The sequence below is a fragment of the Bipolaris zeicola genome (genome assembly GCF_000523435.1).
Source record: "Bipolaris zeicola 26-R-13 unplaced genomic scaffold scaffold_57, whole genome shotgun sequence".
Classification (NCBI taxonomy): domain Eukaryota; kingdom Fungi; phylum Ascomycota; class Dothideomycetes; order Pleosporales; family Pleosporaceae; genus Bipolaris; species Bipolaris zeicola.
In genome coordinates this window covers 26,036-43,944 of record NW_006912106.1, presented here as the reverse complement: position 1 = coordinate 43,944, position 17,909 = coordinate 26,036, and the positions used below count along the sequence as shown (strand labels likewise).

Genomic DNA, 17,909 nt, shown 5'->3' with positions numbered 1-17,909 from the left:
AAAACAAGTACAAAGGTATCTTTCCCCCCAGAACAAAGTAATGTGTATCTTTGAATGATGAAACAAAAAAAGCAAATGAAGACACCACATCACCTTGGGAATGCGTCCAGAATCCTCAAAAGCCATAATTCAGACTTGATGACCTTCCCATGGTACCAATCGATTGAAACCCGTTCATTCCTCCAATCTCATCGCACACTGCATCGAGACGTCATCTAGCAGCAATCTGCGCAACACTCGCAGCATTCAAGACAGCATTCGCAGCTCTCCTCGCACAGGAAACAACAGCACAGGGTGGCCAAGCTATTCTCCAAGTTAGCGTTTGAAGTGGGAATGGTAATTTGAATTCTTTTATCTTCGTCGTTCTCTCGAAGAGTGTACACGCAAAATGAACAAAAGAAAGAGGAGCAACATACCAAGCAGCCAGACATCCCCTGTCCTTCTTCTCTTTCTGAGGTGGTGGGGCCTGGCCCTGCGGAGGTCCGTACATCATTTGTTGTGGAGGTGGAGGGCCGTAGTTGGCACCTTGGGGAGGGCCATAGCTATTTTGAAGAAAAAAAAGTCAGTTTCTTTGCTCTTGCGGATTATTTCTCTCTTCCAACAACACTTGCTAAAAGGGATTCCCCAAATAACAAGCGCGGCGAGAAGCAGGGTGAAACGTACCTTTGCTGGGGGTACTGAGGAGCGCCTTGGCCTTGATAGTATCCTTGGTTGGACATTGTTGCGTCGTGCGTCCGGAGATGAAAATGGGATAGTTTCCCAGACTCTCAAAGCTCGCTCGTGTCGAGTTTGTTTGTGGATGTGTGTAGAGCGCTCGTATCAAGTAGGAGCGACAAAAGGGACAATCCCGAGGTTTCCGCGACGGCTTATTGTATGCTTACGGGAGCAGCAGCGTTTTGATCGCTACGAGGGTCGCGCAGAGGAAAAAAAAAGCTGATGGGTAAGAGTTGCTAGCAATTGATGATTGCGCCGAGTTTTATTTTGGTGAGATTGTTGGGTTGGAAGTGGGGATAGACAAGACAGAGAGAGGAAGAGTGGGTGAGGAAAGAAGAAGGAAAGGAGGAAAGAAGATTATAGCTAAGAAGCCGCCGGGCCCGGAAGAGGGGAAAGCTAATGCTTACCACAACATGGCCTAGCCACTATAATCCCCATCCATCTCACGCGCACGCAGCACAGCGGCGCTGCGACGCATCATTCGGCCGTTGGGGCATAAGCCACATGCTACGTGCGCTTCTATTGGCGCAAAACTGGCCGAGACTCGTCATCGCCACAAGCTCCACCCATGCTTCAATCATCTGTCACTGTGCGCCTTTTTGCTCATTGGGCCGACACAGCAATACGCGACTGCGCTGCGCCTCTTCATCTGTGTTTGAGGCTTGTGGCTACGTCGTACATACGTGGTAGTACTAAACAAATACATGTGGTCTTGCAGCAGTACCAGAAGATGCCTCTTCCCTTGCGAAGCCTGACCAAAACCAACAAGAGAGATGCGCGCTCGAGGTCTGAGCCACGCGACCCCCTTATACGTGAGTTTGCTATGCACCCCGTACATGTCATGTCGGTAGGAAGAAACCGCGTGAGATGCCGTGACATGGGCTGTCGGGGGATGCGCTAAACTAAGCTTTACTTGGCAAAGGCTTGGTGCCAAAGTCTCATCCCAGTCTCGCCTGCGCCCCGCCCCGTCCCTGACAACAGCTCTAATCTGAACGATACTGGGCTGCACAGGGCTTAGCTGCAATCTCTCAGTGTACATGTCCCTTGCATCTCTCCTTTCCTCAATCGTCACGGCAGAACGCGTTTAGCTGGAGCTCTTGTCAACCTTTGTAATTCCATTATCCATCCTAGCTGTACATTTTCCCACGATTTCCCTTTGCTCACCCACCATCCCATGCGCCACTCCTCTTCCACCCGCATCCTCAATCAATTGCCCAGATACGTTCAGAGAACTTTAACAATTACTTCCCAAGGAGGCACGGACATGCTAGTATGCGCTATGTAAAGAAATAAAAAAGTAAACTCAAAATATGCCGTGGGTCCCTTCTGCGCCAGAGCAGAATCCATCCAACTCTTTCCAACCCGCAACCACGCCCCACGATAGCAAAATTATGTACAAGTACACGTAGAGGTAGAATGATTAATTGTATCCGCCTTCATCTAAACAAAACAGGGCAAGAGATGAAAGAGGGCGCTGGTACATCCATGCCAATAATACACCAAAAAGCTTAAAAGCCAAAGGGGTTCTGAGGAGCTAGTAAATAAGTTAGCAACACGACCATCAATCATCAAATACAACCACTTACTAGCATTGGCGAGGTTCGCCCGTCCCGTTGGCTGAGCTGTCAGCTTCTTCGCAGGCTGAACACCAAACTTGATGCTTGGGGGAGGTCCAGTCTTTTGCGGCACTAAAGGCTGTGCTTGCGGCATACCCGGCATAGGCGGCATCGGAGGTACCGGTGGTGGGCTCTGACCAAAGCCCGTCGGCTGCGGCACAATTGCCGGAGGCAAGAAGCGGTTGACACCAGTCGCTTGCGGGTTAAGCGGTGCTGGCTGGAACGAATTGTATCCAGTCGGCTGGGCCTGCAGTGGTTGGAAAGGTGCCATTGGGGGATCCGCAAACGGACTGCCGTTACCAAACCCTTGGGTGAAGTGCGGTGACTGCTGATAGCCCGTCGCCATTGGTTGTTGGAACCCTGTAGGTTGAGGCTGCTGAAATGGCGCAAACCCAGTTTGCATGGGCTGTTGCGGTGGTGCCGGCGACATGGAATTGAATCCCGTTGGTTGCGCCATCATGCCGTTCTGCTGGAACCCGTATGCTCCATTTTGTTGGGGGAACCCAGTCATCTGCGGTTGCATGCCTTGCATTCCTTGCATTCCCTGCCCCTGTCCAACGTTTGGAGTCATCATGTTGGGGTTGTAGCCAGTAAGCTGAGGCTGCAGAGGTGGTGGCGGACCAAACGCACTCTGTTGCGGGTTCTGCGGAGCTGAGGCTGCACGTGGAGGTGGTGGAGCGAGCAGACCGCCAGTACTCTGCTGCTGAGGAGCCTGTGGACGCATGCGTGGTGGTGCCATGTTCTGAGGTTGAGTCAAGGCCTTGATAGCTGCAACCTGCTCGAACAGAGTTGGAGTAGCTCCTGTCTGCTGTGGCTGCTGCTGTGGAGCGGGTGCCTGTGCTGCCTGTGGAGCAGGCGCAGGAGCAGGAGGTGTTGGCTGAGCAATCTCCTCGGGTTTGAGGGCGGGCATATCCAAGAGGGACAGCTCGCCCATAGCTCCAGTCAACTGAGGTGGCTTTGCAGCAGGTGCAGACTGCGCTGGAGGTGGAGACGCAGACTTTTCTGGAGCAGAAGCAGGTGCCGACTTTGATGGCTTGACATCCCAGGCATTGTCGTCGAATCCGTTCGCCTTGGCGTCCGATGTACCTGCAGAAGCTGCAGCACTCTCTGCAGGCTTCTTTCCAGCGTCGTCGGATTTCGTCTCGAATGCCTTTGGATCCACCACATCGTTGGTCTCCACAGGAGGTGCAGGACGTCCCTTGCGGGTGTTGTTACGAAGTGCACCTCCGGGTCCAGAGAATAGTCCACCAGACGCTCCCTCTCCATTGTCCTCTGCAGAGCCGGCGTTTTGCTTGTTACGCCCGAACTGGGCATCTACGTACTTGGACACGCGGAGGATATCGCCCTCTTTGAGACCCAAAGTACGCAGAAGCGACGGCGTGATGTCTGGAATATTCTCCTCGGTCATTTCGTCTTTTACAAACGCCCGAGAATAACGTTCACATATTTGCGGGTTGACACCACACTTGAGGAAGAAGTCAAACCAGTCGTACTCGGGCTTCTTCTCAACCGACAACCCAGTCGGAGAACGTCCGTCTTTTGATCGCTGCATGGTCTTTCTCTTCAAGTCAGACAAAGGCTTGTCGTCATCCAGAGATTCGCCTGTGACGCGCTCGACATATTCAAGATCCTCGACAGACATCTTTGTGACGGGTACTGCAATCTTCACACCATTGACCTTGTGCAAGTGAATCTTGCCATCCTTGATAAGAATAAATTCGGCTTCAACCTTGAACGAGCCAGATCGGTCGGTCCAGGTGCGCACTTTGGCGGGGTCTAGCACATATCGATTAGTATTTAAAACACCTTAAGACGTCACAGCCCCATTGAGGAATACGCCCACAGGCAAATGCATCAGAGCATTTCGCACCGCTGACAACTCAACCTTTGGTATAATAATGTACTCACTTGGCTTGGACGAGGACTTCGAACTCGAGTCTTTGGAGGAGGTTTCGCGCTTGCTTGTTCTCTGTGAGGCACGACGCTGGTCAATATTTGTCTGCAAAAGGCTAGAGTTACGCGAAGGCAAGTGCAGGCCAGGGCCTACCTGATCGTTCCTCGCCTCACTTTCTGGCCTCTTCTGTCTTGCGGCCCGGCGAGCCAACTCCTCTTCTTCCCGCCTGTTCTGTTCAACTATAGATCGGCCAGCATTGGTCCCGGAACGAGCGATCGAGGCAGCAGGAGCAGGTACGGACGCGGTTTCTGTAATCTCGACGTAGTTAGCTGGCACGACACCTTCCTTGCCGTTCTTCAGCCGCCTGACTTTCCACCACTCATCACTAGCTGAATCATCGAGTACTAGAATCTCGTCACCGAGACCAACAGTTACCTCATCATCACCCTGTGCCATAAAGTCGAATAACATGACTCCCTTTTTCTGTACATTGGAGTGTCCGGAGCCAGCAGCAAGCACTTCCCGCAGTCCCGCACTCTTTGCAGCTCCCGCGAGCTCACCAAGAGCCATCATGATTTCTGACGCAGTGTCCTTGGCTCCGCAGTGGAAGTCAATGCTTTTACTCGGCTGCTTGAGCTCCATGAAGATGTGCTTGCCCTCCTGCGAATAGTACTCCATCTTTTCGGCACTCCATTCTTGTTGCGGCCCGTCGCGTGACTTTTCTGGCGCAATCATGATCATGCCCTTGGGAATGTTGACACCCAATGTCATGGGCATCTTCTTGTTCTTGCCCGGCTGCGTAATGTATTCGTAAATGTTGTAGAGACGGTATCCTGAGGCCGACCTTGGAGTGGTTGGCTGCTCTTCTCTGCTTGGTGGATCATATTTATCAAACGTGACACTTCGAGGGGGAGGTGATCTGGCCGGTGGGGACGGGGATCGCGCTGTTGCATATTGGGTAGGCGGATGAGAGGCCGCTTCGGATACTCGCCGTTGAGGAAGACTAGGTGGTGGCGCTTCGTCGTCGGATTCTTCGGGCGTGAATTGCACGCGTCGTCGCTGAGGCGCGCTAACGTTGGGTGGGGGCGAAATGGTCGATCGCGGCGCGGTTTCCTGAGACTTCTTCTGAATGATGCCAGCGAGTGCCGCAGCAGGGCTTGGTTGCGCGGGGCTATCTGGGGTAGGCGGCTGAGAGTCGTCAAAGGAGTCGGCGGCTGGGGGCATTGGTGGGCGACTTGGCGCCGCCGGGGACGGTGCAGCGGGTGCGGCTGAGGCAGCTTTGCCCTTGATGAGCTCAATGTAGTTGGCCGGTGCAAACCCATAGTCGCTTTCCACACCCACCAACGTCCAGTCTGGGTCCGTGGTGTCATAGACATCAAGAAGGGCGTCTTCCTTGAACGACAGCTCCTCGTCCGTCTGGCGGTCGTAGTCAAACAGGGCTTTGGCTTGCGCAATGGGGGCGGCCTGTATACGTGGTCAGTTGTGTGGCCATGAAATACATCTGCGAGACAAGCAGTGGCGTTGTCGTGGACGTGTGCCTCAAGCCACGCCGAGCCGAGGTCCCCATTGGGTACCAAAGACACGACTCACCTCTTCAATGTAGTTGTTTGGGATCAAGCCCTCGGGCTCCTCCTCGTCTTCTTCGCGTCCTTTTTTCTTGGCCTTCCACCAGTCATCGTCGGTGGACTTCTCCAGGACCATCAAAATGTCGCCCTCGGTCAAGGCAATCTCATTACTACTTTGGGGCTCATAGTCGTAGAGGGCACGGTATATGCCCAGGAAGACCATTGTGGCGGTACAAGGCGCGGCGCGGCTTCTATGCGGTAATCGAGCTCGTCGGAAAGAAGGGTTAGAGGCGTTGGTCGTCGGTGAATATGCGCATACAGCTGGGCCGGCGGAAGGCTACGGGGAGTTGCTGCTGCGATTCGAGGGGCCAGCTGGAACAGGGGCAAGCTGGTCGGGGCTGCCTAGTCGGCGGCCAGCAACGTAGAGACCAGGAAATCTTGTGTCGGGCTTGGAGAGAAGGTGAAGACGATGTTGGGGACAACCAACCGGCAATGCGGGGATGCTCGTGCTGTTAACAGCCGAGAAGAAATGAAACTGATGGTTGCAACTTGGGTCGTCAACGCTTGGGAGCCGCGCAGCACGAGCCAGCATGGAATCCGCCTTGCCCAGCCAGATCCCCACAACGACGTCAACCCGCTTTCGTCCCATGTTCCCGCAACCCCGTCTAGCACTCTTGTCGGCCATGGCACTGCTCACGCGTCGCCTTTGTTTTTTACTCTGCGCCCGAAACACGGCCGTCAGCAGTCTATGCGTATATACGTATATGTATACACGTGTACATACAACCGCCCGGTAGCGTAGTGTAACACCGATCAATGCATAGAGTTTGAGAGACAAGGGAAAGTAGCAGCTGGATTCCCGAGACAATTGCGGACTGGATCTATATTACGCCGGCTCGACAACGTCCTGCTGCACCTTGTCATGCATACATTTAAGCTTTTTTTCTTCTTCTCTCTAATACGTGAACCGGAACCCTTCCGTTCCTTCCAAGATGCGCTTTCCCTTGCTCTGGCTTCGGTTCGCCCGGTAGAAGTGGATCGAAAATGCGCCGATCAATCCAATGATAAGAATATGGCTTCCAATGCTAACCCAGATAGCCGTCATGTACCTTGGACTCTCGGGCTGCCTGACAATAAAGCTCCCAGCAATACCACCTGCGCCGTTGAACGCTGTAACCATTGCAGCCGTAAACACTCTCTTCCATTGACCCACAATATTGTTGGCCTGGTAAGTAGCCATGGCGGCCCAATTGGCCACATACGCCCCTGTTGCAAGATACGTTCCAATGTATCTTACCGTGACCTGATTCGAAAAGCCGAGCATACAGAAGCCCAAAATCAGGGACAGGCAGTTGAACACTATGATTGGCCCCCTCAGCTGAAACTTGTCACCGACTAGGGACGACAGGATAGCTGGAATGACAGCATAGTAGTACGGTGGCGCAGAGAGCAAAATGGACTTGCCGGAGCTGAATCCCATGCCGCCTTGTAGAATGATTGGGAGGAAGTATGATAGTGAGGTCGAGACGAGATTTTGAAGAAAATACAATATACAAAATCCATACACTTTGGGGTCTCTGGCGTGTACAAAGACCTTGCTCCATGTAAATGGGTCGGCCTGGACATCGCCGCGGTCTTTTTCAATGCGAGCTGATGCCACAGCACTCTCGTGCGGAGTGAGAAACCAGAAGGATTTGTGTGCTTGCTCTGGAAAGTCGACCATCCACCAATATGTCAGGATACCAATAAAGGCGGTGATACTCCCCTGCACGAGAAACATATACGACCAGCTTTTCAGATGTGTGTCATTTATTTGGCTGAGACCATAGTTGACAATCCCACCCGTTGCAAGCACAATGACTTCTCCGCTCTGCATCAGCGCAAAGCGAAGCTGTTGCTCCTTCCGCGTATAGTATGTGGAGATAAGATAGGTCAGACCTGGGTAGATGCCCGACATAGCAATACCAAGCAAGATGCGGAGTGCAATCATCTGCCGCCACGTTTGCACAAAGGCTGTGCAGAGCGTGATGATGCCAAAGCAGAAGGTGATGAAGGAAAACCAGATTCTCGGGCCGAATGTTCTGACAGCGATTGTTGACGGTAGCTGAAAAGCAATGCTTGCAATGGTAAAAATGAATATGGAGACGGAGTATCTGTTGCCGACATCGAGCTCCAGGTCGCGAAGCATGGAAGTAACGGATGCGCTGGAAATGACACCGCTGTCAAGCAGATTGAGCGAGCAGAGGAGGCCCGCGATACTGCATAGTCGAAGGTCGACCTTCAAGCGAATGCCGTTGCACCATTCCTCCTCAAGCGCGCTCCTTTCGGCGCCAATGATGGCTTCTCGCTCTTCATCTTGAACCTCTCGAATTGACTCGTCCGAGGAAGAGCGGCTGGGCGGGTCTTTGGTCATCTTGTCGCTGTTGTGAGGAATGGCGGACAGGAGTAAGGCGCGGCAGAAGACACATATTGTACTGCGTACCTGGACGGAAGGCACGAGAAGGATGCTTATCGTAGCATCCCTGGCCGTTCTTGCCTAGCATGCAGAATCCCACACCTCGCAAATGCACTTCTCCGCTTGGTCACCGAACTGCGGTCCCGCACCTCAGTTCCGCACTGAATTACTTAGCAATGACCAATCCACCAACGAACCTCCGACTAGTAGTAGTTCGCGCTCATCCACCCCGCCCCTTCTACCACCAATCAATATCTGCGGCAACCATCTGCCGCAAACTTTTCGTGAGCTGCACCGTTGAAAAAAAAACCCGCCTTGCTGACTCAACAAATCCATCTGGACCCCGGAGACCAACCAACCCCGCTAATAGCGTAGTTACATATGTACAAGGCCCATTACAGAGATCCCCGCGGGAATTGGATCCGCAACAACATGTTGACAGTTCCGTGACAGGTCGGTTGCACACCCAATGTAACGCAACATGCAGAATGTAAATCACATCACCTCACTGCCAGGAAAAACATCGTGCACTTAAGCAATCAAGCCAAAAAAAAGGTATTGATTTTCTTCCGATGAAGGAGACCCTTTCTAGTATAACCACTGGCTCTCCTGGCCGTTAGTTTGGGTATCCTCGCCAAACATGTAGCGAATGTGGGTATCGAGTCATAAGAGAAAAGATAAAAAGAAATATACAGAAGGTCCGTAGACAAGATTTGAAAACAATGGCAAAGTACCAAAGACCCTAGCAGGCTCATCAGAAGCTGAGTGCCATATGCTCAGACCGCCTCGCCATACCTGTAGCCCTCATTCCACTCATTCCATTGCTACGACAATTTGTGTATGTGTGTGGAAGGCGTCAATGATGACAACAGGGGTAACATGAGTATAAGACAAACAAATATCCCAAAAGCACTCGCTTCGTGAATCGTGAACCGAAAAAAAGGGGGGTGGGGTTCTCGAAAGTACCAAAGGTCGAAATTAACAAGGGGAAAAGGAAGAAAAAAACATGTAGGAGTCGAATTACCCTAAGAAGAAAGAGAAACAGATCGAAGAGCTACTCAGCTATCGTCTTCGCCATCATCTTCATCCTCCTCCTCGTCATCCTCACTAGTGCTGTGACGCTGTACAGCACCTGCCTTGTTTTTCTTGACGTCTGGTGTTCCCTTGAGTTGGGAAGACGAAGCCTTTCGCTTCGGTCCAGCGCTACCAGACTTGGGGGGCATGGATGCGTTCTCCTTGTTGCCGTCTTCGCCTTCACCTTTCTGGCCGTTGTCCATGGCAGCCACCTCTTCTGCAGTAAGGAAGCGTCCGCCAGGACCACGCGGACGACGCATGGCATGGTTGTGCCTGGACTCGTGCAGGTACGGTTTGCGTCCCTTGGATGTCAGGCGGAGTGCATCTTCGAGTTTTTGTCTCGCAAGTCGTCTCTTCAAGATGCGGTGGAATTGCTTAGCGTTGACGTAGAGAGGTGCCTCCTCAACTTGGGGACCCCCTGATACGAGCTCTGGTGATTGTTGGTGTTGGGGTTGCTGGGCCATTTGCGGGGGCACTGAAGGCCGTGGACCTCCGTGGCTCATGACGGGCTGTGGGTGCTGCATCGCAGGGCTGCTGATTTGAGTGCTCATCCGTCTTTGTTGCATCTGAGTCGGTGTCATCTGAACCTGCGAAGGAAGCGCACTGTTCATAGTATTGTTGACGTTGGTTGGGGACCGTGGGGCAACACGGCCGTCATTCTTCATCTGAGAGACGGACATGCGTGGGGATGCGCGCGGGTCTTGTGCCAGTTGGCCTGGGATAGCGCTTTGATCGTAGTATCCGGCCGGGCCTGCCGCAGCTGCCGTTGCCATTGCTGCTGCCTGTTGCTGCTGCTGTTGCTGCTGCGAGGCCAGGTACGGATTTTGCATGCCCGTCATGTACTGCTGCTGGGGAAAGTTCATCTGCTGATGATGCTGAGGATGTTGCGGGTGCGGCGCGCCGCCATGGCCATAGCCTTGTGACGGCAAGATGGGCGATGTCTGCTGAAATTGTTGCATCTGCTGCTGCGTAGGTGAGGTTATGGAAGGGTTCCCGCCTGCAGGGCTCGGGTTGCTGCCGTAGCTCTGAATATGCGCAGGCGCGTGCCCGTGGTGGGATTGCTGGAACTGTGCGTATTCGGTCATGATGGCGATGTTGGGCGAACGAGGCTGTCGGTGGTTTTGACGTCGAGTATTGCAGGCCCGTGCTCAAGCTTAGCGCACCCTGGGTGATACGCAAACTGACAACGGCGGAAGAAGGGTAGAGTGCCAAAGGAGATAATTGGGGTAGTTGGGCGCGGAGGGTTCGCGTGCAAGTGCAAGAAGCAATGCGACTGGTGTGGGAGCCTAGAGGTGAGATGAGATCACCACAGGGCCTAGGAGTACAAGTCCCGGGACTTTGGAGAGAGTGGATAGGATGCTGGCTGGGGTCTTGTGTGGATCAATGCAGCTCAGCTTCGAGTAGCTGAATAGAGTATTCAAAGAAGCGTCCGAGGTAGGCTTGTTTGCTGTTTAGAGGCGAGATGTCGGGAGGATCACAGTATCTAGGCGCGCAAAACGGGAACGCTGGGTCACGTCGCAGCAGGGCGGATGGTTGATGCGTTGTCAATGGCCACGCTTAACTGAGGCGACTTTGCTAGAGCGCACGGTTGTAAGCTGCTGAGGCTTTGAGGCGCAATTGAGCGTCGTGGGGCTGTGCGCTCGTGCTGGGCAGAGGGGCTTCTCTCGGTGAGGTTGACGACGCGCTCTAGAGGGCCGCGCCGTAGTGGGGAAAGAACCGTTGCAGGTATTCACCAGTCATAAATGAAGCAGAGAACTGTCTACACTGTTAAGAGTAACCGTCAGCTAGCTCAGGACGCAAATGCTTGGGCAATTGGAGGATGTCGAGGGTGGCATGTGCTGGCGGGGCGGGCGATTGGAGGCGATGCGTTGGCAATGCAGGTGTATGCATGCATGACGGTGAGGCACTTACCGACTTTAATCAGCGGCAGCACAGCACATGCGCGTCTCTCAATCGCGCGTGCGGTCGGGTTGCAGGGGCGTAGCGGGGACAAGATGGACTAGGTCACTTTTTGCGGCTCTGAAAGCTAGGGCAACCAGCGACGGCGCAGCTCTATATTGAGGTGTGCAGCTGACACGTTTGGTAGCAGCAACGGCAATGAGAGCAGAGGAGGCGCGAGCCAAGTAGCAGGCAGAGAGCGGGATACAAGACTATGAATGCGCAGCGCAGAGGTGGTGGTGGTAGTGGTAGTAGTAGTAGTGGTAGTGGTGCCTTTGCCTAATGCGATGTAAGCCGATGGACAGGCAGAGTGGAGATGGAGCGGGTCGGGCAGGCGAGCTGAGCAAGGCGCAACGCGTCATAATGCCAGGGAAGCATCAACAGGAGATGAGCCTGTGACGATGCATGGCTGAAGCAATAGGTGCGGATCGCGTGGCGTTGTGTGTGGACAAGAGAGCGCTGGGCTGGGCTGCGACCAGGCATGGTGGCCGTCGACGGAGAGACGGACGACACCTCTCGTGCCTGGCGAAGCGGCGGCGGTATGCGAAGTTGGCGGCGGGCGGCACGCGCTCACTCACACGACAAAAACAAGGGAGCGCGTTGCAGCAGACCAGGGCGCAATGATAGGACTGACTTACCGATGCTTTGAACTCGCAGCGAAATGCGATCCCGTGATCTATGCGGTGGACGGGTTGCGGAGGGTTGCGAATGGTCAGTGGCTGGAAGGTTGACGAGTCGCGTTGATTTGCTGGAGGGCAGAGTGTCTGTGGGGTGTAGAATGGTCTTGTCTTGTAGGGTGCTGTCTGACCGAGGCGTGCGAGGGAACACTAAGCGGCAGCGCTCGGGCGGGTACGGTCAAGGACACAAGCGCTGTAGTGCAATGGGCGATATGGGGGGAGCAGGCTGGATGATTGGAGAATGAGGAATCAAAGGTTTGATTTGGAGCGGCCGGCGGGGATTTCTATTCGCGAAACGCAAGCTTGGTGCGCTAGAGGGCATGCCGGGATCACCCTATGACAGTCAGCCACCAGCTGCATTTTGCGCGTCACCCTGCCCGTCCACCCACTCGCTTGCCTGGGGGGGTGGGAGAGAGGATGGACAGGATGGGATGTGATGAGCCGTGGCCATCGCAGCAGCCCACCACCCCCGTAGCCGCAGCCTGCCGCCCGGCTGAGCCCGCGACGACTGTGACTATGTTTCTCTCTACACTACACGTACCCATCTGTGCATGTATGTATACACATGTATGTACGTGTGAGTGAATGCGCTGCCAGGGGAAGAGGCCAGCGGCGTGCCAACATGACGTCCGCAGAAGCAATAAGCGGCCAGCAGCGGCGGTGAGCTACTACGAGCGGCGGTGCGTCGCTTGCGTCCGCCCCAGCAGCAGCAGCAGCATCATCATCATCACCATCAGCACCCCCATGCTGCCCATGTCCATCCGCGTCGGTGTCGGTGTCGGTATCGTCGCCAGCCGCCCACGCAGTCGCCAGCCGCCGCCTCTCCCACAGTCGCCCTTTTGTGTCTCTGTCTCGCCCTGGCCGCACATTACCAGTCCTCTCGACGCGCATTGGTGGCCTGGCTGGCATTTCCGCACCCAGCCAAATCACAGTCCCACAGGCAGCAAAAAACCCCGGCGCGCAGCCAACGGCGCTTTCCCCTCTGCTGCCACCGCTCTTCCATTGGCCCGCGGCGTGAAAATTGGTTCCGCCCCCCAGACAGCCAGAGCCGGCGAGCCTTGGATGCCCTAATGCGGCCTAGCGCGCCACATATGCACTCCCGCCTGTCTCGCCCGCGCAGCCCAAGGCGCTTCTCCAGTATGGAGACATTCAACAGCATCACCCTCGTGACAAATCTGCCGCCAATGTGTCGTGATACCAAACTTTGGACAGACGCTCATGCTCCACACCCGCCGTCCTTCACCCTCAGACGCGTATGCCTCCGAGAGCGGCAGCTCACCCGGCCGTGATTTGTGCAGGTACCCTCTTCCCGTGTAGCCCGTACAGCCCGTTCCTCCGCCGCAGTGCCTTTTTACCTATCTCCCCGCCTACCGACGCGCCGCCTCGCGCCTGTCGTGTCTTTTGCGCGCGTCGCCCAAGTACGTAGAAGCGTGTGCCGGCTTCCATTGGCTCAGCTCGTGTCTCGTCCGCATCTCCGTGTCTCAGCGCTGCCTTTGCTGCGACCTGGCCTAGCGCTGCTCCGCCGTGTCCACAGTAGCAGAGAGCAGTGTTATGCGATGCTGCTAGTCAACTGTGCCTGCTGGCCTTCACTCCAACACTACATACATACATACGTACTGCGTACATGTGTACATACATGAATGTACACACACTTGTAATACATATGTATGTAGTACATTGCTTGGGTCCCAACACTAGTGCACGTGCATCCAGGTCACATTATCCCCTCCTACCTGCACAATCGGGCGCAAATGCAAGCATTCTTTGGCCCCCTCTGTCCAATACGCTTGCGCGCAAACGCTTCCCATCCTGCCGCGCACCCTCCACTTGCGCCACCCAAACGCCTCAGCCCTCCCAGTAACGGACGTGCCCTTCTCACGTATCAGTCCCTGGCTTTCTCTGCTCGCCCGTCGGCCTAGAAGCGCGTTTCAAGGCCGACAGCACTTTCATCAGCCACTGACATCTTCTGTGTCATACTTTGGCGGCGTCGTTCAAAGCTTCCGTCTCGGGACCGCCGCCACGGTCCTGCCGCATTGTGAGGTCACTCTTTTCTTTTGACAATTCGGCGCTTTCACCAAAACACGTGCTTCCTCCGTCGGCTAAACATCAAAGCCATAACAACTCTATAGCAGCATGCAACCACTACACACTCGCTGTAAGGGCAGCAACGTGCCATGATCCCTGGCAACACCCACAAGCACAAGCCTCACCATTGCCCAAACCACACCTACTTATTTACTACCATTGGCGTGGGTACATCATGGGAGACGGACGAATACCATGCCGCAATCCCCATCTGCATCCTGCACATCATCTCCGCAAGTTCCACATGGTCAAACACATGCCTCTGTTTCCAGGCGTCGCAACATCTGTGTCTGTGCAACATGCGAATCCATGGACCCCAATGCCATCGGTCCATTTCGGTTAGATATCTGTCAGCCTTGCTTACCTACGGCATGCAGCGTATCAATGGCTATTGATCATCGCATTGTTCTGTTGGGGTTACATCTTCCGCTGACTTGCATAACCCCTCCACCCACACCTACCCACGCGTCCGTTCAAGGTTACCACAAGCTGCTGTGCCGGCACGCGAGAACCGCCCGGTACAAAACACATGATTGTAGGAAAACTCGGCAATGCCTAGCTCGGTGCCACATGCTACACTCGGTCTTCGCCGCCTTTGTGTTACCTTTTCCCAGATTCATCCAAGTTTTGGAAATATATGACTTGGGCAACCGACTGCAGGATCTTTACCCTCAATGGACCCTGTCAGACCTACAGCTCCAAGTGTGCCTAGTTCGGCTTACCCGAAAACCCGTTGCGGTCGAAACGCCTGTGTCCTCGGATCGGGCCTTGTCGCCAGCCAAACTTCCGAATAAACCCATCTACTCACTACGACGGCTAGTCGTATGAAGGGTTCCAGGGATGAATCTCGACTGTTGCACACTCTCACACGCTTGTTTCGGCATTGATCCTACGCCTTGTTTGCCGCTCTTGTGGTGATTGATGTGCAATTAAAGTTTTGCTTCGTCGATCCCCCAGACGTTCAAGCTCGTAGCCCAAATGCATTCCACACTATCAGAAACAGCCAGTCTCGCACCGTGGCAGCAACGACAGCCCGTCAACTCGGCCACCAAACCTTCGGCTCGCACCGTCAGGCCAACAGACCGGGGTCATGCAACGTCATCCTATTCAACTATCGCTGGTGTCTTGTTACCCACCAATAAGCATGCAAACCTAAATCTTACTTTTTTGTAGCATGGCCATGCGCTAGGCACTCATCATCCTTACCACGGAGATCACACTTGACAGTTAGCAAAACTAATTCTCATCAATTACACACGATATTACCAGCATGGCTATACGCCATCTGTTACACTCTATGCATCCCATGGGCAGGTCGGCGTCTCCGATCATATAATGACAGGGTCACGTTTCATTTTAGGTGTCAACTCACCGGCTCCACGTTCTCCTTCTCTTCCTGCAATCGGCAATTGCAGCATAATCACGTCACCGGCAGAGCATGATGAACTTGAACTTGTGGAAATGGAAGGTCAATCTCCATTGTTCATACATGTTGGTGCAAAAAAAAAAGCACAGTTCAGCACCCATAGTTGTACTACAGACCTGCATAGTCCACTTGAACAGACGTGATGTGGCTTGTACAAGTCTATGCATATATGTAAGCACATTGTGCGTAGCAAGAATGCTTTCTAAGACTACAAGCTGCGCAGCAATCGGTTTGCGCAAAGAAGATTATGAAAAAAAGCAAAAAAGGGGACGATGCTGAAGATGCTTTGGGAGGAAACCCGTCTTACTTCTTCCCACCGGATTTCTTCCACCCCGCACTTCTACTTTTACGTCCGTTGGGACCCTTTTTCTTGCCTCCGCCGCTACCCTTGAACTTGAGGCCACTCTTGCCCTGTCTCTCACTCGCTCTGTGACCCTCAAATACAAAACCCTCCTTTGTCTGCGCCTTTGCGACTTTGCCCAACATCGAGCGCGCGCGACCCTGCAGCGATTTCTGCTCTTCGCTCAACTTGGGTGTATAGCCCGCTTTGCCGTTGGCTTTGGGCGATTTTTGCGACGAGGGCGGAGGTCCACGTGGCTTGTCCTTCTTCTTCTCAGCCTTGCAACGCGTGATGCGGAGCTTACGGGGAAGCATTGGGGGGAAGTTCTTCTCGTTGAGTTGCAGGGCGGCCTCGACGCCATTCTCGTCTGTGAACTGCACATAGGCGAAGCCCTTGCCTACTCTGGTCTTTGCATCGCGAACTACGCGCACGCTTTCAATGGTGCCGCATTTGGAGAGATGGACCCATAGACCCTCTTCGACATCAGATGAAGGCTTATTCTTTTTGGGCTTCTCGCCTTCGGCCACAGGCATCTGTGATTCGTCGTCTACAAAAGGAAGATTACCCACGAAAACGCAGCGGCGATGGTCGACCTTTGCTGGGTGAGCGACCGAATCGACGTGCAAATGGCGATTGAGTAGGACAGAGCCATTGAGTCGCTTGACGGCTTCTCTTGCGGCCACCTTTGTCGTATAGACTGCGTAAGCATTTGTGCTTTTTGTTGTTGCGTCCATAATGTCCTTCTTTGCGAAAGCAGCGCGCTTAGGGAGCGAACTGCCAAAAGCTGTAGAGCGGAAACGTATTGATTCAATCTTGTGTGGGGGGTTATTGTCTGCAAGATCAGCAATGAAGGACTCGAGATGCTTCTTTAGGGTCTTTTCTGCCGACTTGGAGTTGATGCACTCGGTGGACACGTTGGAAAGGAAGACAGTGCGGGCCGCCTTTTCCACTTCTGCTGCGCTGCCGTCGGTTGCCTCCATGAGTGACTCGTGCTTGGGAATGGTAAAGGTCTTTTCGGCCTCACCAGATTCCCCTTTGGTGTCGCCATCTTCAATATCGTTATCTTCGGCGTCGTCAGAGGACTTGTCGTCCTTGTCTGCATCCTCATCCTCATCATCGTTAACAACTTCTTTGGTCTTGCGCTTTTTCTGCCTCTGCTGCTCTTCCTTCTCTTCTTCCTGCGCCAGCTTCCGCATGTACGCATCTTCAATCTCCTCCTTGTTTCCCCGTTTTCGCTTCTTCTGCTTATCCTGTGTCCCGTCCAACCCCGACTCGCGCACTTTTGCTAGAATGATCTCACTCTCAGGCTCTTCGTTGCCACTGGCATCCGACATGTCCTCATCCTCATCATCCGAGGGTAAACTGCCAGATGCCAAACTTAGTTCGGCATCGTTGGCATCGCCCTCATCTTCCTCTTCGCTCGACTCTTCGGTCGTTTGCTTCTGTATGCGCGCCTGGTACCGAGACTTTGGAGGTGGCTGAACTGGTCCCGCCTGAAGATTTCGATCAGCAATCACGCACTTGGGTAGACATTTGTAATAGTAAACGTACACTGCTTGCAAACAACGAGGCTAGGGCGGGATCAAACGCGGCCTTGTCGACTTTGATGAAGGAATTGGAAGACTTTGCGCTTTTATTAGGCGACTCGGGCTTTGCAGCGCGCTTCTCCTTTGATTTTCCCATGGCGGCGATTGCGACGTTGCCGTGCAGCAAGCTCGTCAAAAAGTTTTGGTGGAGACGCTTCACCTCGAGCGCACACTAGCCTCAAACGGGCGAACAAGCGGCAGAACCTTACCGCCCGCCCTAAGAGAGTGCGGTCATTCGCAAGACACTCAGGGCCTCTCCCGGCCATCGACCCGCCTCAAAGCGCAGTTTACACCCTCTCGACAGAGCTGCCCTGCTGCATTCACCGCCAATACACTCATGCCAGTCGCTGTCTCGCGTTTGCACACACGTCCTCACCCACACTACCGCGCCCTTGTCCGGTCCGACGCCAAAAACATCTCGGCACGTACCCTCGCCCTCGGCGCCCACGTCCTCCACAGCGGCAGCAGTGTTTTTGGCTGCTCCCCACGCCCACCGCCCGCTGCCCCCCATAGCGCCGTTCCTGCATCGCGGGCACCAA

General features: G+C 54.1%; 5 protein-coding genes across 5 annotated transcripts; all 5 read right to left on the bottom strand.

The window, feature by feature from the left end:
- Window positions 1-610: 610 nt before the first annotated feature.
- COCCADRAFT_93869 (uncharacterized protein) lies at window positions 611-856 on the bottom strand (the record flags this gene model as incomplete). The annotated part of the gene is made up of 1 exon (XM_007713231.1): window positions 611-856. A coding segment is annotated over one exon (246 nt), but the record flags the coding sequence as incomplete, so codon positions are not given.
- Window positions 857-2,222: 1,366 nt separating this feature from the next.
- COCCADRAFT_36031 (uncharacterized protein) lies at window positions 2,223-8,202 on the bottom strand (the record flags this gene model as incomplete). The annotated part of the gene is made up of 6 exons (XM_007713230.1): window positions 2,223-2,248; window positions 2,301-4,106; window positions 4,239-4,299; window positions 4,378-5,688; window positions 5,815-6,040; window positions 6,899-8,202. 6 exons carry the CDS (start codon window positions 8,200-8,202, stop codon window positions 2,223-2,225), a joined length of 4,734 nt encoding a protein of 1,577 aa, XP_007711420.1.
- Window positions 8,203-9,302: 1,100 nt separating this feature from the next.
- COCCADRAFT_25556 (uncharacterized protein) lies at window positions 9,303-10,403 on the bottom strand (the record flags this gene model as incomplete). The annotated part of the gene is made up of 1 exon (XM_007713215.1): window positions 9,303-10,403. One exon carries the CDS (start codon window positions 10,401-10,403, stop codon window positions 9,303-9,305), a length of 1,101 nt encoding a protein of 366 aa, XP_007711405.1.
- An 864-nt stretch (window positions 10,404-11,267) lies between these two features.
- On the bottom strand, window positions 11,268-12,842 carry COCCADRAFT_25555 (uncharacterized protein; the record flags this gene model as incomplete). Its single annotated transcript, XM_007713214.1, has 4 exons — window positions 11,268-11,468; window positions 11,895-12,020; window positions 12,323-12,478; window positions 12,603-12,842. 4 exons carry the CDS (start codon window positions 12,840-12,842, stop codon window positions 11,268-11,270), a joined length of 723 nt encoding a protein of 240 aa, XP_007711404.1.
- A 2,905-nt stretch (window positions 12,843-15,747) lies between these two features.
- Window positions 15,748-17,467, bottom strand: COCCADRAFT_93881 (uncharacterized protein; the record flags this gene model as incomplete). Its single annotated transcript, XM_007713229.1, has 2 exons — window positions 15,748-17,277; window positions 17,336-17,467. 2 exons carry the CDS (start codon window positions 17,465-17,467, stop codon window positions 15,748-15,750), a joined length of 1,662 nt encoding a protein of 553 aa, XP_007711419.1.
- Window positions 17,468-17,909: the final 442 nt, after the last annotated feature.